Here is a 24,690-nt window from a genome sequence, read left to right on the forward strand (position 1 = left end):
AAGGGAATCTGGAGGAGCGTCCCTATGGTGTTTATCATTAAGAACAGGCAGACCATTTCAGCCTCTGGGATTGATTTAGGGCACATACAGAATCAGATCAGGACCATGTTTCCCCTTGCACTTAGCACCTCAAAGAAAGAGACCATATCTTACACTTCTCTTTTAGATCCCAAATCACTTAGCACAGTCTCAAGTGCATAATAACCTCTTGAAAAATACTTGCTGAATTGGATTTACAAAACACAAGTAATGCTGTCTAGTTGAATAAGCAAAAACCCAAGTCAGATAACCTGAATTTTCATCCCACTTTTGACACTTGATTTGTCAACTTGGGTAAGCCGATTCATCCCTCACGGCCTCTGTTTCTTTATCTATAGAATTATATAATTTTATTTATATGTTTCCTTTCAGAACTAAGATCATCACTGCTATCCACAATGGCATTTTTCCTAAACCTTTCAGTTCTTGGAATCAAAGTAAGCTAATATTTTTCTCAAGAGCAAAGTTCAAATGTCCCTCCTTAACAGGAAAATCTTGCCTTAGATTGATGGAATCATGCGTGGGAAGCTCTCTGAGCTCCTTAGGAGCTAAGTACCATCAAATACTTTACTTGTATTGAATTCCTGTCCTCAACTATTGGATACTTTGATTGGGTCCTATTAAATTGATAATGTGGTCCAGTTCCCAAGGTGGCTTCATTTCAACGATGGGTGAAGTGACCCTAAACATTGCAAGAGAGACAATCTGTGGTCTTCTGAGCACAGTGGTAGATAGGAAAAGGGTTTTTTTTTCAAGTTCTGCCATTGATTTTCTGGCAGTTCACTTAAGATACTCTCTTGCATCTAGGTTTTTCCATCCATAAAGTGACACTGGTGTTAATTATTTGTTTCAGAAGCACTAAAGGGATTTATGAGTTTCAGAAACTTTGGTGATCTTGGAATAAAAAATAAATTTCATAATTTTGCATGTCATTAGCATACATGCCTGGTAGGCTTATCCAGTCCTTCAGGGTTCCTCACAATACCCTGTTCATTTTTTATTTTTTGGCAGCTTATGCTACCATCCCAAAGAAACAAATAGATAGAAGATGGGCATTCATTTGAGGCATTGGGGTATAGTGGTGTGCAAAGAGTGCTGAATTTTGAATCAGAACATCTGGATTCTGCTCTTTGGCTCTGACATACTAGCTGACTAACCCTGGGCAAGTCATTTACAATTTCTGAGAAGGTAAGTTATATGAATACCACTCACTCCAGAGGGTAGTTATTACTCAACAAACATTTATTGAGCACCTACTTGATGCTAAGCACTGTGCTAAGGGCTAAAGTTAGAAGAAAGGCAAATCAAAGCATCTATCCTCAAGGGTTTCACAGTCTAATGGGGAAGACAACATGCATTTTTTGTTTTGTTTTGTTTTTCTGGTTTTTTTGCGGGGCAGTGGGAGTTAAGTGACTTGCCCAAAGTCACACAGCTAGTAAGTGTCAAGTGTCTGAAGCCAGATTTGAACTCAGGTGCTCCTGAATCCAGGGCCAGTGCTTTATCCACTGTTCCACCTAGCTGCCCCCATGAAGACAACATGTTGTTAAGGGCTAAAATTCTAGCTAGTCTGTGTAAAATATCTAATGAGTGGTCACCAATAAATTATGAGCTTTAGCAAGAGTTTGACTTTTAAGCATTTATTAAGGAGAATAAGAATTTGGTAAAGAGAGAGAAAGGCCTAGATTCCTGTCTATTAAAGGGAGAGAACATTTCTCGCTCCCTTCTCCACCAGCATCCTCAGGAAAAGAGCAAGAGGCAGAGCGCCCAGCTCCTCCCTTCTTCCTCCGACAAGCAGACATCACTTCCTGACGCCAAAGAAAAGACTTCTGGTCTTGCTCTTCATGGGGAGCTTTTCTACAGTAAGTCTCCAGCAGGTGGCGTCATTCCAATTGTTACAATGTGAATATACAAACCATATAGAATAAAATGGTAAGTAATCTCAGAGGGAATGCCTTAGCATAAGGATTCCTATAGAAGTTCAGATTCAAGCTGAGGTTTAAAGGAAGCCAGAGAAATAGAGAGTGAGCATTCCAGGTAGAGAAAATGCCCATGAACAGACATGAATTTAGGAGACAGAATGTCCTATGTGTAGAACAGTAAGAAGACCCATGCATCTTTGTTGTTGGATTTTTATTTTATTTATTTATTTTGGTGCGCAATTGGATTTAAGTGACTTGCCCAAGGTCACACAGCTAGTAAGTGTTAAGTGTCTGAGGCCGGATTTGAACTCGGGTTCTCCTGAATACAGGGCCGGTGCTCTATCCACTGCACCACCTAGCTGCCCCAAGACCTATGTATCTTGATCATGGAGTATATAGAGAGGGATAACTACAAGAATACTAGGAAGGTCAAAAGAGGCCAGGTTTTGAAGGGTTTTGAAAGTTAGAGGTTTTTATATTTGATTCTGGAGGTAAAAGGGAGCCTCTGCATTTTATTGAGTAAAGGAGTGAAATGTTATAACCTGGTTTTTAGGAAGATTGCTTTGGCAGTTGAGTCAGTGATGGGTTGGAATGAAGAGACATGCAATGTGAAAGTTCTTCTAAATGTATGTGAATGTAATACATGAATAAATGGAAGGTGAGATAATGTTGATGACAACATAGGCATGAACATGCCATAAAGAGTTGACTTTCTTCTCTCTTCTGGGAAGCAAGAATGATTTTAAGTATGGGGAAAGATGTATGGTACAGTAGCTAGCACAGTGTGATCCACATAATGATGGAGTGAAAAGATCAATGGATTGGCAGGCATAAGACCTTAGTTCGAATCCCTTCTCTACAACTAACTCACAGTTTCACATTAGGAGAGTTGCTTTACTTCTCAGTTTCTTTATCTACATAATGAAAGAATTGGACTAGGTGAGGCACCATCCAACTTTAATTTCTAGGATCTATCTAGTAAGCAATTTTTTTTTTGAGGGGCAATGAGGGTTAAGTGACTTGCCCAGGGTTACTACAGATAGCAAGTGTCAAGTATTTGAGACAGCATTTGAACTCAGGTTCTCCTGAATCAGGGCCAGCTGCTTTATCCATTATTCACCTAGCTGCCCATAAGCAATTTATTAAAGCCCTATACAATGCATAAACTAGGATGTATCACAGAAAGTCTGAATTAAAATAAAGTTCTCAGAGAAAATAATACACAGGAAAATAATCAGCAGCTTTTTTTTTTTTACTTCAGTTCCCATGCATTCAAGATCACTTTCACACCCAAAGTCACAGCTAAGTCATGTTTATTCTTTTTCTTCCCATGTGCCCTACCCCGTGATAACCAGAGTATATCAAACTATGGATATGTTGGAAGACTACACACATATTTTTTAAAATTCTTCAAGTCCAAGCCAAAATTATCTAAGTCTGAATAAAGTTTTCTTATAAATAATTGATCCTTGTTAACCACTTATTTGGCAAATGACCAAGTTTAATTTTTTTTTTGTATACTCCCCTCTCTCTTTAATACATTGCTAACACACCTATGGTAAGTATTTAATAAATATTTATATATTTGAACCTAGCAAACTGAAAAAAAGTCTAAAGAGTTAATATTGGGGAAGCTGTATGTAGATGGGCACACTAATCAATTTTGAATAGAGCTTTTAAAAAGTGGCCAAATGTCCATATTTCTACTCAGAGTTCTCAATGCCAGGTGTATATCCCAAGAAGATTAAAGATACAAAGAATAACAGAGACAGAAATAGTTTACAAGATGCACTTTTCTACCATGACAAAGAACTAAAAGCAAAGTTGATTTTCTTTTATTGTATTATGGTTAAAAAATTGTGGTACATTCATTTAATGGAGTATATTACACATTAGAAAGGTTGAATGTAAAGAATTTTGAGTTAAATGGGAACGTATATCAACTGATAGTAAACAAAGTAAGTAGTCAGTGTGTATACACACACACACACAGAAACAACCATATATATATACTTCAAAAATGCAAATGACAAAAGAATGAAACTGAAAGTTGTATAATTATAAAACAAAGCTTGGCTTGAAATATGAGTGGAGAAAAGGAAATTAATTTAATCACAGAAATGGAACACTAAGTGGGTTACTAGATGGGGCACTAAGAATATTTTATATAATGTTGATAAGTGAGCTAAGTTTACTGAATACATTTTCTCCCTTTTTCTTAATTGTTATAATTATGGTGGCTTGAGCAAGAAATGGGGATGGACCCCATTTAAAATGAATACTTTTTAATGAAGCAAATTTCTAAAACATTTAAATATATAATTGTATATTTATTGACCAAAATGTGCACCTTTGTTCCATTGATGGGATGCAAGTAAAGGTAACATACTCCATAAAATCCCACAGTTAGAATATTTTTGTTGTTTTTTTTTCTATTTTTTGCAATGTTAATAGTCCTTTAACTTGTTTGGGTCTCAAGTTTTCCAATCTGTGAAATGAGGGGGTTATTTTGTAGGATGATCTTAGGGTGCCTTCCTCCTAGAAAGTGCCCTTGATCATAATCTAGCTTTAGTTGCCACAGGGGATTTGGGACCACAAATGCTTTTAGTCCCACCAAAGAACAGAGATTAATGTTCAATTCCACTAAATGCCCACTGAGGCAACCCCACTACCTTTTCAATATAGTATGCTGCTTTCCCAACAGGGAAACGCCACTTTATACAGTTATTATCTATTCCCAAAGCACTGGAGTCCAGCCCTGTGATCACTTTATACTCCCTTGCCAGTCTTTGCAAAGTCTTGTACATGAAAAATATGCATTCCCCTGGTGGCTGCCACAGCACCATTTTAGCTGTACTTATCTACTGGCCCCCAAGGACTCATATGAATTACTTATTCTACTGTACAGGCAGGTTCTGAAAACACTAATGATTTTTGTATTCATTACATGACTAACAATATTTCAAACAAGAATCAGGGTGGACAGAAAATAGCAGGTGGATTTATTGGAACCATAAAAGCAAAGACCCTGAGCTTTATATGGGAGGGTCGATGTCGATGTAATCTTCGAAAAGATTAGTGACTTTAAAAAAAAGTCACTTTCAAAAAAACAGGACATAATTCTTCAGAAAGGCTGTTTAGAAAGAAATGATGGTGAATCCTGAATTAGCATTGGAAGAAAATAACATTTTCACTAGTAAGTTCTCTGACCCAATAACAATACATGCTGCCAACTTGTACACTCATACAGTACAGATAGAACAGTCTCATTATTGAGAATCTTTGAGAGATTCTGCATTTTTTTTGCTGATTCTGGAATCTCTGGATACTATTTTCTTTCTATCATAAAATAAGGCAAGCATGGCAAATTTAAGCAGATATAAATCAATTTCAAGGTTTCTGAAATAGTCATTTTCAGTGAAGCCATGGAATTGGTTCATACCAACAGAGAAATCTAGCCCTCTCTTGGGGGGCGATTTTTCCCTATCTCTTGTGGGAAAAAAGTTTTGATCAGTTCTTTAAAAAATAAAGAAAAATTTAAAGAGTTGATTTGTGAGGGAAAAAAAAACATCAAAGCCCCTTTCACTAAATAGAACAATAAAGATCAAAACAGATTGCAAACACCAACCTGAGCCTTTGTAGATGTCCTGTTAGCAGTGCATGCCAAGCAGAAGGGAAAGAAAATTATATATTCATTAGTTTTGCTGCTGTATTGTAAGAAACTGCAAAAGAAGAAATTTCTTACCCTTATTATTAAAAATAAATGGCTATCATTTGGAAAGAATTGCATTCCCCCCTCCCATCTCTCAGACTAAAGGCACCCTATGTAAGTAGAAAACAAACATGACCATAAGGGCACTTTGTCCTAAGGATGACAAACGAGATAAAGATCTATGGACTTGAAAAGTGAGTGCCAAAATCAAAGGTTTGAGAGCAAAGAAACAAATCTACAAAGCTTAACAGAGCTTCCTAAGAAGATTCAGTCACAGATTCACTATCTTTGCAGAAATTAAATTAAGGTAGATGTGTGAATTTAATTGCTGGGCATTTTCATTTTTGAAGTACACCAGCAAACACCAGCTGACCCTCAGAGAAATCAATCAGTCCTGCTGTATTCAAGATGTCCAGGAAAGTCATAGAGTGGGAGTGCTAAGACCATAGATCAGAAGATCATAGATTTTTGAGTTGGAAGCAACCTTTGAGGTCAATGAGTCCAACTTTCTTCTTTTATAGATGAGGAAACTGAGACTCAAAGATGTTAAATAACTTGCCCATCATCATAGATGTATTAAATGTCATAGGGGGGATTCAGACTTAGCTCTTCCTGACTCCATGTCCAGCACTCTCTTCACTACTTTATGCTGCCTTTCAATTAGAGAAAATAGATGTGGCAAAATAAAAATACGTAGAAAACAAAATATCTATTTGGAAATGGTTTTGAGGTTTTACTTTTTAAAGTGATCCTACCTTGCAAGACTGTCAGTAAAAATAGAAGGAAGTTGAGCCTCTGTGGCCCCTTAGCAAGAGATGGCTGCCTGCAACATAGTTCTGAGAACTTTGGGGATGGTAGCTTTAGGTCATACTTCTGTTTCCTGCTCAATATACACACTTGAGCAATGCTCAGAGATATGGAATATCTCTCAGTGCAATGGTACTAAATGTTTTGTACTGACAGATTTATCCAAAAGTTATGGCTCAATCAATTACATCCACAATATTTACTGTACAACCATAATGTATAAAGCACAGTTCTAGGCACTTACAACAAAATGATGAGCAATAAAACAGTTTTTGCCCTCAAGCAGCTTATAGTCTGCTAAGAGGAATGTACATATTTAAATATAATAAAAGGTAGAATATGAGTTTTTGATAAAGGAGAGTTCTAGTTAAAATGCTTTTTAACAAACTTAAGAAGGAAGAGAACACTTTCAGCTGGGTGAGGAAGAGGTAGAATCAGGGGAATCTTTGTAGATCATAGAATCAAACCTAGAGCTGAAGTTATCTCTAAAGTTATCTACTTTAACTTCTTGCTCTTTACAGATGTGGAAACTGAGGCTCAAAGAGGAAAAATCAAATCAACATGCATTTATTAAGTACATTATTTATGTTCAGGGGGCTGTGACTTGCAAAAGGTAACACAAGTATTTAACATCAGCTGCAAGATTATATCCTAACAATTTTTCACTATACCACATGGCCTTGTTGCTACATGACCCCTTCCTCAAAGGAAGACAAGTATTTTAACTAAGCAGGCTGAGGAGAGAGTATATTCCTGACATGTGGCTCATGGGGGTAGGAGCAAAAAGGTTGGAGGTGGTAGGCCAAGATCAGGGTAGAATGGTTCTCAAAATGTTGCTATGTACTTTCAAGAAGTGTTAAAATCATTCCTTCTTAGTATACTTTGAAGTGCAAAGAAAATCCTACTATGTAAATGCAGTATGTGTTGTTATCATGAAAGGGCTAAGAGTGCTCTCATGAAAGACAATTTTTTAAAAAATCCTTTAGAAGATTTAATAAAATATCTAAAGGGCATTTTAGAAAAAGCTCACACCACATCTCTCCTCCTCTATCATCAATACAGAAATCCTACAGCCTCTTATCTATTTCTCAGGATTAATATTTCAAGCATCTTCATAGCATTAAAAATTGGATTAGTTATGAAAAACCTGACATATTTATATAAACTAAAATACAGCCTAATTTAAAGAAAATATTTTTATAAAAAGTAAAAAAGTATTCTTTCTTAACTTGATGCTACAAAATGTCTCCATTGAAATGCACTTTGACTAAGTTAATCAAAGGTTGCATGATATATGAAAATGAATGTTGGACAGGGAGCTAAGAGTCTTTCGACTAGACAGGTCATTTACTAGCTATGTGACAACTTCCTCAACTGTAAAACAAGGAAGCTGAGTTCTAAAATGTCTTATATCTTTTTTTTAATGTCTTATATCTTAAGGATTATTCTCTGTACCTTATTCTCAGGCAGTTTGCAAATATGTTTTTCCCTTTTGCTTTAAGATTGGGAAAAAATATGGCTATATCCCAAATTTCAGTCAGTTATTGGCCTTCTTTTCATTCTACATTTTCTTCCCAGGTAATTTTCCCTATTCTCTTGCCTCATCTACCACCTCAAACTTGACCTACCTGTCTACTTTTCTAACTTTAATCTTTCCTTTCAGGTATCCAGCCTTATATATTGCTTTCATCTGGTAGACCAACCCTGTCTGGATGACACATGGTCACCACAAATGTGATCATGATAAAATAATACTCCCATCTTTGGGAGCCATACCCTTTCCTATCTTTTGTACTTGTACTTTTTTGTAATGTTGTGTTCTCCCTTCCACTTCAAAACCTATCATTTTTTCAGTTATTAGTACAATTATTTCTTCTGCAACATTAGGGTTAGAGGCACTGCACCCTCACATTCTGGTTAATCTACATAAGATTTTTTGGCCCTCTTTTCATACCAGAGAAGAAATCTAAATTATTATGTTATGAAAAATAAAATATATTGATATTTTACAGTGCTATTCATACTTTTATGCATTTCTGAGTTTCTCATCTTTTTCTGAGTCAATCTACTGCCCTTTGTATGTCATCTGCAGCTTCGACAAAACTCCACTCAAATTGCCCCCGAAGATTTCTGAAGGCTACTGGTGATATATTAAAACCAGAAAGGGAAAAATTGGGATGTGAAAGGGATTACTATAGTTTAGTTTCATCCCCCATGACTCCACAAAAATACTTTTTTTCAATGTTACAAATGAAATCCTAATTGCTAATTTCAATGAAGCTAGTTAAGACAGTGAGCAAAGTGCTGGGTTTGGACTCAGTGTTGGTAGTAGTGAGTTCCAATTGGTTTTAGACACTTATGAGCTGTCTGATCCTACATTATTCATTTAATTGTAGGTCCAACAGTATCCTCTATAAAATGTAGACAATGATAACACCTACCCCCAGGGTTGTAAAGATAAAATTAGGTAATATTATGTAAAATGCCTAGCAAGCTTTTAAGAATTACATGGAGGTAGCTGCTATTTTATTTTGTTATTGCTATTATAGTGTTAATATACTATTATTATTTTTACTTCATAGGCTCCTAAATCCCTCTGAAGCTTTGGACACTATTGAGAGTGTTTGGATACTGTTGAATACCAGATATTGTCTCCTCCCTTTGCTTCAAAGACATGGAACTTTAAGGAATCTTCTCCTATGCCTCTACTTGTTTCTTCTATATTCTTTTCACTGTCTTATCTTCTAAATTCTGACCACTCCTTTGACTTCCAAATATACCTCTATAGTATTGGACATACTTTTGAGCTTCAGACCCATATCTTCAAGTGCCTATAAGCTAAATTCATCTAGATGTGAATTATCACTGAGCATGTCAAGTTTAACATGTCCATAATTGAGTTTATCACATTTCTGACTCCACTATTTCTATTTTCTGGCACCGCTATTCATTATGTTCCTTAAGTTTGAAAAATTCTAGAATATATTCCTTCTTCAAGCAGTCATATGCACTTAGTTACCAAGTTCCTACCATTCTATCTCCAAAACATTTCTTGTATCCCTCCTGTCTTCTCAATTTCTCATTCTCAACATATTATTATAGGTCTTCAATGCTACTTTCTTGCAATATGTTTCCTTCTCCTTATCTATTGAATTTCTACTCTTTTTTTAGAGTTCAACTGGAATGACATTTCTAAATGAAGCCTTCCATTCTTGCTCTTTTTCTCTACCCCTAGTTTGTTATTGCCTTTCCTCTTGGTACTCATATAGCATCTTTTTATAACTCTCTAAAGTATTTATCATATAAGGTATCATCAATGTCTGCACTTTATTGTGCCATGAACCAATAGTCATAGACCATATATTTTCTAAATTTTAATGCCATAGAGCCCTAATCTGTATTAGGATTGCCCCATGACATTTACAATTCTTCAGAAGAAAAGAAACTAAACTTACTACCTCATAAGCAAGAATAATTCACTAAATCAAGAGCTAACAGTGTGCTTCCTGCTCCTTTGGTTCACAGAAAATACTTCATAAATATCTATTAAATTAATTGATGCTTTTTTCCCAACCTACCTTCCTTTACACTTGTCTAAGTACAGAACTCTTTTGGGAATGTTCATTTTCTACATGAATCCTTCCATTAGCATCCTCATATTTGGTAATGACTCCCTCCCTATAAACTTTAGTAGCATTTTGTGCATTATCAGGCAATTAAGTCCCTGGTAATATGTGATTTTATCTTTTTATGTATGAGTCATGACATCCCAAGTAGGCTTTAAGCTCTTTGAGGGAAGGGTCCTATCTTAAACCTGCCTATATACTCTTTCAAGTCACTTTAAAAATGGAAGGTCCTTTTCAATGATTTTGATAATGATGGTGATAATGTGATTCACTTAAAAGATGCCCCCTTTGAAACTATTTTGCTATCAGTATGCCTATGTGATTCAAATATGTAGAGAAATAGTGACAAGCAATAAAATTCCATTTTCATTGCATCTGATTTGTACATTGCCTCATATTAAATACCACATGACATTTAATATAAATGGTAATTAAGGCACCTTTCTAGAAGATATGAAGCCTTTATCTTCTTTCACATTTGCATTAACAAATATGACTCTGCACTCCTATAAATATTGAGTTCACAACCAGACATATTGACATGAAAGAAAAGAGATTTTGCAGACTTAAATACACAATTAAAACTTAGCTGGAGAAATGTGCACCAGAGACATTGATCCCAAGTACATAAATGGACAGAATGTATGTTGGACTTTACTTAATGCAATAATCCCATTATACTTTCTCTCTTTCCTTATCATATTTTTTTTTGCAGGGCAATGGGGGTTAAGTGACTGACCAGGTTCACACAGCTAGTAAGTGTCAAGTGTCTGAGGTTGGATTTGAACTCAGGTACTCCTGAATCCAGGGGCTGGTGCTTTACTCCACTGTGGCCACCTGGCCACCCTCTTCCTTATAATATTAGAAAAATGATGAGACAATATAAAATATCAAGAGGGTTGTCTGAGACCTATACTGAATGAAAACATATTGGTTTATATGAATATATAATTAGAAGGCACTCAAGAAACATAAACTCAGATTTAAAATCTGTGAAAGAAGCATTAGTACTAGGTGGCCTTTTACTTAAGCAAATATAAAGAGAACTAAGATTTATGAAAAATGTGATTATTATATTAATAAGGGATATTTGGAAATATGTCTATGAAATTTTTATGAACACATTCAACAAATATGTATGTATGTATGTATTTGCTCATAAAGTACCCCATTTCATTTGCTATTTCTTCTTCAGTAAAACTTCATTAGATGGGTTCTTAGAGAATTGAAAAGGGTCCTTGGAAGTCATTCATCACCATCTCTTTATTTTAAAGGTAGGCAGAAATTGAAGAAAGTTGAAATAATTTATCCAAGAGTGTAGAGCTATAATTACAGCAAGGCACTTGGGACTTGGTCCCAGTGATGCTGAATTTTAGAAGATACTGACATGCCTTCAGCAGCAATAAAACAATAAAACTCAGTATATAGTAAGCAAGGACTAATTCACAAAAATAAAAAGTTACCAGACAGCAGTTTCATCTCTTTGTCTCTCTCTTCCCAAATCCTTAACCACCAGTCTTCCTTAGATTTGCTCATCTACCCCAGCCCCTAGATGTAAGCCTTCCTAATTATTGTTTTGTGATTCTTTTCCCCTCTATTTTACTACCTTCCTTCCCAATTGCATTGAGGGCATTTTCCTGGCTTATTGTCCCTTGATGGGAAAAATTGTACTTATGACTCTGCATGGTAAAAAATGCAGTAACGAATAGGACTAAGATTCAAATTCTGTCCCTCTAATTCACATCACTGATCATTCCTTTTTTAAGACAATACTCTAATGCCAAAGTTTTTCCTATCTCTTCAATAATATTAATAAGAATGTCTCCTACGTGTAGACTACCTTTTTGCCTATTGAGTACAGAAACATCTACTATACATTGGTCACATACTTTTATATTAATGTGTAAACCAAGCTTAGAGCTTGTATTAAAATATGCACTTCATAGTGAAGCAATGTCTGGAGAGAAGGAAATGATTTGTTTAAAGTAAACAAGTCAGAACAAAGATCCTGTCCTCCAATTTTGACGTTATAACACCCTCACTTTATAGACAAGGATAATAAAACCAATAAGTATCAAATCATGTGCTCAAGGACACACAGTTAAGTAGGAATAAGGCCAGGATGAGACCTTTTGCTTTCTTAAATCATGTCTGCACTCCTGACACAGTATCATACTCTTTTTCATTAATAGTTGGAGAAGCTAAAATAAGAGACATAAAGCACCCTGTCCAATGGTATAAAGTCATAAAGAGAATCTGGTGGGAAAGAACTGAAGTCTAGCTGAGAATCAGCATGCCCATCAAATATACTCCATTGGAAAACAACAACAAAAAGGTAAGAAAAAGGTTATGATATCTCCACCACAATTTTATTTTTAAACTTTAATATGTATGTATGTATGTATGGATGGATGGATGGATGGATATGTATGTGTTTGTGGATATGTTGCATGCCTTTATTCGTGTATGTGTATAATACACTTTTGTATATGTGTGTACCTAAACAAATGCATGTATATATAAACATATGCATGCATACATACTTATATATCCCCCACCCCTAGGAAAGCTTATTAGAACACAAATACATTGAAAAAATGAAGCCCTCCAGACCTTTCAGGATGTTGCTTTAGGTGCAAATAACAAAGCAGAAGAGAACTTAGTCTTTATGTTTATACGTGGTCTGTGCAATATTAAAGACTTATTTTGGGCAGAGCTCCATGTTCAAAATACCTGCAATCTAAAAACTATATATAATATATGTACTAAAATAGAGGAAACACCAAAAACTTTAAGGAGTACTAATCCTAAAGACCATTCCACACTGACAATTTTAATACAGATATAATGTTTCTGTCTCTTAGCCAAAAATAATGTTGAGCATGTGTCTTTTCGTGAGGTTTTTCTTTCTTATGATACTGGATATTTCTAAATTCCAGGTTACCTTTATTTTATCAGGTGTAGTAGCTAGAGAATAAATTACTGATTCCCATTTTGGGGGGGCGGGGGCTAGAAAGTGTGCTCTGGTACAAAAAAATGACTATATCAGAAAGTAAAAACATACATGAGAAATGTGGTTCAGAAGAATGAAATGGGAAAGACCAAAGACCTGTATATTATAAAGGCATCTCACACCTCTGAATCTTGAACCCCTTCTTAAAATAAAGAATTCATAGGTACTGGACATGATGACATCAAATAATATCACAAAGACTGAAACTGACTCACATACAAAGATGTATTATGGAGAGCGGGAGTAATCCCGAGTCACTTTCCTATGTTCATACAGACCCTCTAGTCTTCAGAACTAAGACCAGAACTTATAATAAACAAAAAAAAGAATAGTAATGAGAAAACATAGTAAATAATCAAGATGACCACATTATTTAAGTTCTTTAGTAAATATTTGCAAATTTTGAAATTTTCAATTTTAAAATTTTAAAAATAGACAACAGAGATGACATCAACACTAAATATAATAATTTTATTCAAAGTTATTACACTGTAAATCAAGTTCTACAACAGAGACCAAAAGAGCTCACAAAGCACTTTAGTCAGTAAACATTTGACCTATTGGCTGTGAGAGGCATTAATGAGTTAGATTAGAATATAAATGCCTATAAAATATTATGTCGAGTTGTCGAGGATCAAGTGAGAACAGATTTGTAAATGCCCATTGCTACCGTAAAATACTATATTAATGAAAACAATAATAATGACAATGGCCAGTTATTAGTAGTATAATTTCACAAAGCAGAGAGAAGCAAAGGAAGGGAAAATCAGTCTAATAAAATGTGAAAGATATCCAATGTTTAAGGAATGCAATGGAAAGAGGAATGCAAACCAAAGAAACATGGAAAATAATTTTAAAAAACTATCACAATTAACTGTTTTCTTAATCAAAGACTGTGGAACCACCCCAATCAGTCACTAATATCATGCTGCTTTACATTCTTAAAGAGGAACTAGAAAAGACAAAGTGAACAAAACTGAGAAAAAGTTGCTGGATTGGATCAAATAAATACAAAGGAGATTCACACTAGAGGAAATCTAATCATAAGACAACAAAGACTAAATTGCAAGGTTCTAAAGGAGGAGAAGATAGCAAAATATGGGGGAAAATCTCAGCCCAATTACCAACCCCCCCAAAAAAAGTTGACTGAGGTAATATCTACAAATACTAACATATATGAGTACTCTTGATCTATACCAAATATTTGTGAGGGTCATCTATACACAAATTTTGAGCTTAAGGCCATACTTAATGAGAAGTCAGTAGAGAAAGATGGGCTTTTGTAAATTATGTTAAACAATGAACCACATCTGTACCATCTCATAATTGACTCAAAGATGTAGGGATATTAGATCCTATTATGCTTATTTGTTAGGTTTATATAAAAGTATTTGACAGGGTAGGAGCACAAGCCTTTTTTTTACAACAAGATGATGTTTCCTTTTCATACACTAAAATCTTACAGGATTCCTTGGAAATGGAACAACACAAATAATTCTGTTCAGTGATGCTTGGATAATAAACATTAGGTGTAATGTGCTTGCCTGAAGTTTTTTTTTTTCTATTTTGATAGAGGAGGTTCAGACTGAAGGTAGATTCCTATGAAGGGTGAGATCCTTGGATGCCCCTTGTTTAAGAATTATATTATGCTGTTCACTTCGAAAATAAGATCATTGCAAATCCTTGTGGAGAGATCAGAAGTAACTCAAAGGAAGTTGACCTACCCATCCATACAGAAAGACCAGATTCATCAAGAATGTCTATTTTCAAATTTCAATAACTGAGAAAGTTATTGTGCATAGAGTACTAGACTTCAGCACTGATATTTACTACCTGTGTAATCCTGATCTAACAGTTTTATCATCATTGTTATTATTAATCATATAATAGATGGTATTGATATAAACACTTTAAGTTTTGCAGATCACTTCACAATATCTCACTTTTATCCTCACAAGAAAACTGCAGGAGGTAGGTGGCATATTAAACACATTTTATAGATGATGAAACGAGGCATAGATGGGTTGATGTCTGTTAGAACAACATAGCTATTCAGTGTTTGAGAACTAGATTTTGATTTAGTTTTTTCTGATTTTGAGTCTACAACTCTATCCACTGCCCCCATTTAGCTGCCTTTCTGAGCTTCAGTTTCCCTAGCTGTAAAAGCATAGGCTTGGACCAGATTTTTTTTTAATGCTCATTGCAGTCCTAAATCTATGATCCTATTACTCTAAAGTCATTGCCCAACATATGGCTATATGGGCAGAGAATATAATTTCACAAACTGTTGGGTCCAGATAGGGGAAAATGATGATGAGAGCAAGCCTAGACCTTATTTCAGTATATTGCAAAAGTCCTGTTACTCATAGCTAAACTTTGCATTACAGCAAAGGTTCACTTATGAAAATAACATATTTTACAGGTGTTTCTGTATAGCAAGGAGAATTGGCACCACTATATTGTCTTTCAAAGTAGTAAAGCTGAGTATATACATGAAGTCCAATGAAAAGTTGCCTGACAGGAAACTATCAGGATTTGCAAACAAGTGAAAAAATTCTAAGAAGAACAAGAACAACAGAGTATCAAAGTATTCTATGATAAAGAGAGAGACTGGTCCATTGTAAAACAATAATGACAGTAGATAGCCATGGATTCTCTACTGATGCTTTCAAATGTTGGCAGAAAGTGAGCAAGGTTCTCTATCACATTGTGTGAATGCTTTGGCAGGATTTGGAAAGAAGGATGGGGACCAAACAGAAGAGGGTGGGCAGGTTTGAAAAGGTGCAGTGCATATTATTAGAAGATATATAATTAATGAAATCACAGATTAATTTGCATATTTGAGATTCAGATGTTTTAAGAAGAAATATTTCTACATTCACTAATCACTTTGGGAAGAATGATTCTCATAGTAGGTCAAAACTGTGATGATTTTTATGCCACCTTCATTCCAGAATTTGCATGTATAGTAGACACGATGATCACCAAAATAGTAGTGAAAACTCACTTTGGTCGTAACTCCATAGGTGCAACTGGTTAAAAATGAGGAAAAATGGGAATGATTGGACTGTATTTTTGAAAACTGTGGCACAATGTTTGATGATCCAAAGTAGTATGGTATCATAGATAGAATGTTGGATTTAGAGTCAGGAGGACCTAGTTTAAATGCCATCTCTTACATTCACTGTGTGACTCAGGCAAATATTTAACCCTTTCTTCAACTTGATTTCCTCACGTGTAAAATTAAATATTTGACTAGGTGATCTCTAGAATTCCATCCAGCTCCAAATCTATAATACTATGATCTGATTTTGCCTGACATATATATGTCAGGCAGAATCAGGCCCACATACTCATCACACATCTCACACACACACACACACACACACACACACACACACACACACAATATATATATATACATACATATATTATATATATATATATAGATATATATATATATATATATATATATATATAATATATTTCATGCCAAATTCTCCTGGTAAAACTAGCGTGCTACAAATTATGGAATACTATAATTTAGGAATAAAGTGATCCAAATGGACATGGAACAATGTGCAATGGGCAAAAGTATGCTGCAGGCACATTGCCCACAATGATTCATACTCAAGAATGATATAAATGATACCTAGCAGACAGGTTGTTTTGTAGACAGAAGGATAGGCTTGAAGTCAAGAAAACCTGAATTTGAAATTCTATCTTACACATTTACTAGCTGTGTGATTCCAATAAAGTCATTAAACCTATCTCAGCCTCAGTTTCTCATTTGCAAAATGAGCGATTAGACTCAATGACTTCTGAAGTGCTCTTCTGGACTCAGCAACTTATTATCTGTGTGGGCTTGGGCAAAGCACTAAAAATCTCTGGGTTCTAAGTTTTCTCATCTGAAAAATAGGTATGATATTACCTACTTCATTTTGTTGTTTTAAGACTTCAAATGGGGCCAGCTAGATGGTTGCAGTGGATAAAAGCACTGGCCTTGGATTCAGGAGGCCTTAGTTCAAATCTGGCCTCAGACACTTGACACTTAACTAGCTGTTTGACCCTGTGCAAGTCACTTAACCCTCATTGCCCCCCCCCAAACAAAAACAAAAACAAATAATCAAATGAGGATACTATCAACAAAACTCAACAGCAAGAGAAATTCCATTTAAAATAACTGCTGACAATATTAAAATACTTGGTAGTCTATCTGCCAAGACAAAACAAGGGAATATATGGACACATTTACAAAGTATTTTTCATAAAAATTAAAAACAGATGTAAACAACTGGCAAAGTGCAAAGAATGATGGACCTAGAGTCAGGAAGACTTATTCTGAATTCAAGTATGGCCTCAGATACTTACTAGCTGTATGATCCTGGGCAAGTCACTTAACCCTAACCAAGATCACAACTTCTCTACAATTTAGTGACTGGTCACTAAAATTTATTTTGTAGCCAACCTAGAGATGAGTCTTTCTAAACTTAGCTAGTCTAGTTTTTATATAACACATATATAGGTCTTCACTGACATCCATATAGGAAAAGGACTGATAGGCACTAAATTGTAAAGAAGCTGTGATCTAGGGAGAGTACCCATAAGAAGAAATCATAGATGCCTGAAAAAATAAGGACTGACTGAGTTAATTTTGAAGAAATGAGGCAGGTAGAAATAGGAAATAAGCTAGGATTAACATTGTAAGAACAGGATTCATTCAATATTCATTCATCTTCCCTGAAACCCCAGGAAGCTCCTTGTGGAGTTTTAAAAAGTTTAAAAAAAAAAACTCATGGAATTTTTTAAAAAGATTGGAATATGGAAAAAGTGCATCTGAAAGATATTTGGTCTGCTTCTATGACCCTAGAGAAATCACACATGAATAGTTCTGATTTAAGTAGAAGAGATTTGCATGGAAAAATTTTCCTCAAAATTTTGGTAGCTTAAAATAGAAATATACTAATTGCATATAACTCACTTCCACTAAATATTTCTAAGATTTATTCTAAGTAAATCAAATTTCAATATGTTATTATTTGGAACAAGTAAAGGACTTACAGTTTCCCTTGTTTTTTAAACCAAAATACATGAAGATTACAGAGTTGACACTTTAATTTCAGAATCAAGATTCATATAGTATTTTAAAAGTTTTAGAAGCAGCTCTCTAGACATATAAACTAGTTTCCAATATGCATTAGAACTGGAAGCCTCCCATACTGAGGATTCACAAAATTTGAGGTCTGAGCCAAATATCTATCTATCTACATCTCTCTCTCTCTCTCTCTCTCTCTCTCTCTCTCTCTCTCTCTCTCTCTCTTTCTCTCTCTCTCTCTATATATATATATATGTATATATATGTATATATATAGAGAGAGAGATAGATAGATAGATATAGATATATGTATATATAGATATCCTTATTTCTCTCATCTTCTCTCTGAGAATAATTTACATACATCTAATACTTGAGATGATAACATCATCTTTGAAATATAATAGGATTTCTAAAATACTTATTTTTTAAAGTCACATTTTGTTTTGTAAGTTCCTGTATAGAAGAGGCTGGGGGCAGTATGAGAAACTCAGAAAAAATAGAAACAGACATTTTTTTTGTTTTTTATGAGAAGTCTATGGGGTCAAGACTCCTGCTTTCACAATTGAATTATTAAAACTTTCTTTTTTATTTGTAATCAGGTTATTTCTTGAATCCTTAAGTTGAGATCTTTAATAAGGAAAGCTTACCTAAGAAGGATATTGAATTTTAAGTGTTATAAATCCTTCCAATTAACCCAAATTTAAAAGTGCTAAGTATTCAGTAACATGTGAAACTTACATAGAAATTGAACAATCCAGATTTAAAAAAAAAAGATTTTCTGTCAAACAGAATGTTCACCATTCCAATAATGACATAGACCTTAGTCATTCAATTGATTAGAAATAACAAAGATCTAAGATTTGCTCTTTTAGAAGTCAATCAATTCTGTTCCACAAGACGACATAGTGACATTTTTAAAAAGGGGGGAATGCCCTTAACTGACACTGACACCTGATGTAGAAATGGACTGCACCACTTATTTTCCCAATTTGGCTGTTGTGAAATCCTCCAATGCAGACATAAAGTGACACTGGCATTCCTATAGGATCAGACGAGAACAATAGTGAGATTTGCAGGCAGAAGATCTGGCCCAAGATGCAACTGTGACATAAAAAACTGCATGATTTTGGGAAAGCATTTAACTGCCTGGGTCTCCATTTGCTCCCCTAAAAAATGGGAATAATAATGTTTGCTCCACTTCACAGTACTGGAATTGGGAGGCTCCAATACAGCAATAGATATGAACATATTTGGAAAACAGTAAGGCACTTCATAAGTGGAAAGTAGTGGTATTATAGAAACATCATTCATCCTTCCATTTACTCATTAAAACATTTATTAAGCATTTACTGTGTATCCAGCATTATGCAAAGAACCTGATGAACAAAAGTCCAGAACTGGACATTTCAAGCTTAAAGTAAGTCTGTAATTTTGCAACTCCTTCTATTCTAAGGGCATCCCTGCTCAGTTACCCTTTGTTTATTTTGTATAAAAGACTAATCATCTTCATTTGTCCATGGCCTCTATAGTTAGAAATTTTCCTTTTTAGGGAAAGTGTTATTTTTTATTATGTGACTAAAACATCACCACTTACAAAACATCTAAAGGTAACTCGATGAATACATTTTAACCTTCCAAGAATGTAAAAATCCTGATGTCAGCAGAGTAATGCACTAGCTAGCAGTATTAAATATGTAGCATTATGGGAAAATATTCAGCTGGACTCCTTTATTGCAGGTTCACCTTTTCTACTCAAAATTATCTGCAGGTGTAAAACTGCATGCACAAATAATTGCACCTGAAATTAGTAAAATCCAGGTGTAACTTGGTCACTTATGCCTTCCCAAGAGAGCCCACTGTTAATTATACCAAATTAATAGGTAATTATAGGTATAATTATATGAATGTGCATGTAATTTTATCGGCCATGAAAAAAATAGGCAGAAAAAAAGGCTAAAGTAAGTTTTCAAAAAAATTTTCATATATCAAGAGTATGGATTCCTGGATTACATGAATGGCTCTTCAAATACTGTCAGTACAGTCATTTTTCACTTGAATCACAGTATTTGTTCAATGAATGATAAGGATAAGGATATATTAACATTGTTAATATGTGCTCTCTGGTTCAGAATAAATATCACTAGTTCACCAAGTTTCAACTCAATAAATATTTATTAAATACTTCATATATTCAAGGCATATGCAGGAAAGCTAAGTGGCATTGTGGATAGAGAATCAGGAAGATCTGAATTCAAAACCCTACCTTAGACACTTAACTAGCTTTGTGAACACGGGCAAGTTACTTATATCCTCTTTTTGATTCAGTTTCCTCATCTGGAAAATTAGCTTTAAAAGAAAATGGAGGGGCAGCTAGATGGTGCAATGGATAGATCACCAGCCCTGGAGTCAGGAGTACCTGAGTCAAATCTGGCCTCAGACACTTAACACTTACTAGCTGTGTGACCCTGGGCAAGTCACTTAACCCCAATTGCCTCACTAAAAAAAAAATGGAGGGGGCAACTAGGCAGTTCAGTGGATTAAAAGCACTGGCCCTGGGATTCAGGAGGCCCTGAGTTCAAATCTGGCCTCAGACACTTGACACTTACTAGCTGTGTGACCCTGGGCAGTTACTTAGCCCTCATTGCCTGCAAAAAAAAAAAAAAAGAAAAAAAAAGAAAAAGAAAAAAGAAAAGGAAAAGGAAAAGGAAAAGGAAAAGGAAAATAAGAAAAAAAAGAGAATTGAAAACCACTGCAGCATCTTTGATAAGAAAACCCTAAGGGGGTCAATGAGATTAAGACACGACTGAAACATTTGACCAACAGCAGTATATGGAAGGCACTATACCAAGGGGTAGGAATACAATGACAAAAATACTCATAGAGGTGAAAGATGGATTATCAACTTCAGTTAACAAAAAAGGATTCCACCTTAATGGGAACAGAGGGTATATATATGAAGGGGAGCAATGTAATGTAAAATAAATCTGGCAATGTAAGATGGAACCTGACTGGGAGGAGGGGGTTAAATGCCAGCCTTAGGACTTTGTATTCTATTCTAGAGGCAAGAAAAATCCAGTGTAGAATCTTGATCAGGGAGTGACATAATAAAACTTTCAGGAAGGACTAATTTGGCAGCAGTGTGGAAGGATGGATTAGAGAGGGGAGAAACTAGAAACAGGGAGAACATTTAGAAGACCATTATAATATTCAAAGTGATATGTGATGAGGGCCTGAACTAACTCTGTGGCTGTGTGGCTGTAGAGAAATGGATGGATTCAAGACATTTTAGAGGTGGAATCAGTAAGATGTCAACTCATCATATAGGGGAAGAATATAGAATGACACTCAGACTATGAGCCTAGGTGGCTGAAAGATTCAACAGAAATAAAGATGTTTGGAGGTAGGAAAAGTGTAGGGAGAAACAAACAAGGCCCATTTTTGAAGCAGTATAATTCAGTGGAAAGGTCACTAGGTTTAGAGTCAGAGAACCTAGGAGAAAAACTTTGGATCTGTCTATATGAGCCTAGGACAATCATGTAACTTCACCGACCCATACATGAGCTTCCTCATGTATCATCCTTTAATCATACAATCCCATTACTTCTATATTCCCAACATGATTTGGGAACCAAGGGACTTTTTTCAGTGAAAGTGTCTGAACTCCATTAGAGCTACATCCCAGAAGTTTACAGCCAACCTGCCCCAGAATGTCTGGCAGAGGATTGCATTTATATGAGGTCTGAAAAAGAAAGGCTATTCCATTTTTTACTAGGAGAGTAACAAGACACTGGGTAGTTTGGTTAGGGAAGACAGAAGAAGAAAAAAAGGAAGAGAAAAAATGTATGTAGAACCAATCTTAGCTGCCACTACTAACATAAGGGTTCTCCTTCACTTGCACATAGCTTCTGTTATTATGGAGAGGAAATTCTCCTGACTCCACCAACATTAGACTTTTGGATGTTGAAGCAGCAGCACTTTGGATAACTTTTCCACCACTCCAGGCCCAGGAAAGTAATGAGGAATCAGCAGATTGTTGGCTCTGAGTCTTCAGTTTGAAGTGCAGAGGTAGACATTGAAACTGAAAAGCTAAGGAAACCTCTGTAATCCATGGGAAGATGCCCAATAGAAAATTAATAATATAAGACTGTAATTAAGCAGAGAAATTAGGAATAGATTACCTGGATATGGGAAACATCTGCCTATAGGTTCCCTGGGAGTTAATGAGCTCACCAATAAACATCATAAAGGTATGAATGGAGAAGGGAAGATGTCCCAGCAGAGTGCCTTAAGTATATTCAGAGTTGGGGTAGAAAAGAACAAAAAAAAATAAATAGCCTTGTAACCTTAAAGCCTATTTCTTCCAAATCACCATGTTAGTTTTGTTATCATCTACTTTCCCCCTCTAATTTAAAACATGTGTCAAAGTAACAATATAATTTTAGATTGACAGGTTTGAGTTTTAATTTCTGCAAACTGTTGGTTTCTAGAATTAGGCTCAGATATAGGTTTAGAACATATAATAAAAGGAAGAGACTATGAGCACTTAAAAGGAGGAGAATATCATTAAAAGCTAACATGGAGAAGCAGAGCAAAAATGGCAGAGTATAATCAAGAACCTAGATAAACTTTCCCCAAATCCTTCTCCAAAGTAGTTTTAAACAATATTTAAAAGTAAATTTTAGAGCATCAGAGCAAATAAAAAACCAGTGTGAGGAATTTTCCAAGCCCACAAAAACATAGGAGATTGATTTGGGAGATTGGAGAAAACTATGACACCAGGGTCACTCTGCTTGAACTTGGTAGAGCTGGTGAGAACTGGAAACTCCATTGCCCATATGCAGTTCTGGGTCATATTTCCAGGGTGGAAAGGAGTGTTTGTGTTTGATCATAAGGGAAGAAGGGCCCTAGTTATTTTTCAAGGCAGAGAAGAGCACTAATGATTTCAGTCGAAGAGGATTAGAGGCTCTTCCTAGATAAAGACCAGAGTGCAAACAAGACCTTTCTTCAGATCATAGCACCTTGGAAGTACCAAATACTTCTAAACCACCAGAAGTAGATCTGAAACCAGCAAAACACACACACACACACACACACACACACACACACACACACACACACACAGAGAAAGCAAATAAATTAAATCCCCTAAAGGTTGGGACAATGCCTCTCTATTCCTAAATGAACAGAGACCAACTTAACATAAAGTTCAAAGTCAAGAAATAATCTTTAAAAATGAGCAAACCACAATAACAAAAATAAAGCCTAGAAAAAGCTAACAAGGTGGGAGGCAAAACCAAGACATAAACTCAGAAGACAATGATGTGAACAGTTACAAGCAAATCATCAAATTGGAGGCCTTTTCCTAAGCTAACTGGACAAAAGCACAACAGAAATTCCTGGAAGAGTTAAAGAAAGAGATATGAGTGGTAGAGGAAAAAATGGAAAATAAATGAAAGTTATGCAAGAAAATTATAAAATGAAAATAAAGAGCTTGGTAAAAGGGCTACAAAGATACATACGTACATACTCACACACACACACACACACACACACACCTTAAAAAGAGATTATGTTGGGGCAGCTAGGTGGTGCAGTGGATAGAGCACTGGCTCTGGAGTCAGGAGTACCTGAGTTCAAATCCAGGGTCAGACATTTAACACTTACTAGCTGTGTGACCCTGGGCAAGTCACTTAACCCCAATTGCCTCACTAAAAAAAAAAGAAAAAGAAATAGAAAAAAGAAAAAAAAAGAGATTTTTGTCTAATGGTTAAAAAAATGGGACAAAAACTCATTGAAGAAAAGAACTCCATAGAAAGCAGAATGGTTTGAATAGAAAAAAAAGATAGAAATACTGACTAAAGAAAATAATTAATTATAATTGAGCAAGTGGAAGCTTATGAATCTGGGAGACATCAAGAAACAATAAAACAAAATACAAAGAAGGAAAAAAGGAAGAAAATGTGAAATATATCAAGAGAAAAAAATTGACTTGGAAAATAGATCCAGGAGAAATAATTTTTTAAATATTGGACTACCTAAAAACCATGATCAATGAAAAAGCATAGATATCATCTTCCAAGAAATTATCAAGGAAAACTTCCCTGACACCTTAGATTCAGAGAGTAAAATAAAAATTGAAAGAATCTACTGATCATGACCAGAAAGAGATCCTAAAAAGAAAACTCCCAGGAATATAAGTCAAATTTTAGAGCTCCCAGGTCAAGGAGAAAATGATGTAAGTACCCAGAAAGAAACCATTCAAATTGAGGATTAATAGTGTGAATAACACAAGATTTTGCAGCTTCTACCTTAAAGGAGTAAAGGACTTGGAATATATTGTTCCAGTAGACAAAAGAGCTAGGATTACAACTGAGAATAACTTAACCAAAAAACACTTTTGAGGAAAGACAGGATAAAGAGAGAGAGAAGGATAAACAAAAGAAAATGTGATATTAGGAAACACAAAGTTAATAATC

General features: G+C 35.2%; 1 protein-coding gene across 1 annotated transcript in view; it reads right to left on the reverse strand.

The window, feature by feature from the left end:
* Nucleotides 1-24,690, reverse strand: part of THSD7B (thrombospondin type 1 domain containing 7B) — a 1,126,956-nt gene that overhangs the window by 174,215 nt on the left and 928,051 nt on the right. The window contains exon 16 of the mRNA XM_043994926.1: nucleotides 5,587-5,592. Within this exon, the coding sequence (XP_043850861.1) occupies nucleotides 5,587-5,592 (6 nt within the window). The remainder of the gene's footprint in view (nucleotides 1-5,586; nucleotides 5,593-24,690) is intronic.

This window comes from Dromiciops gliroides, chromosome 3 (assembly GCF_019393635.1).
Source record: "Dromiciops gliroides isolate mDroGli1 chromosome 3, mDroGli1.pri, whole genome shotgun sequence".
In the NCBI taxonomy this organism is placed as follows: domain Eukaryota; kingdom Metazoa; phylum Chordata; class Mammalia; order Microbiotheria; family Microbiotheriidae; genus Dromiciops; species Dromiciops gliroides.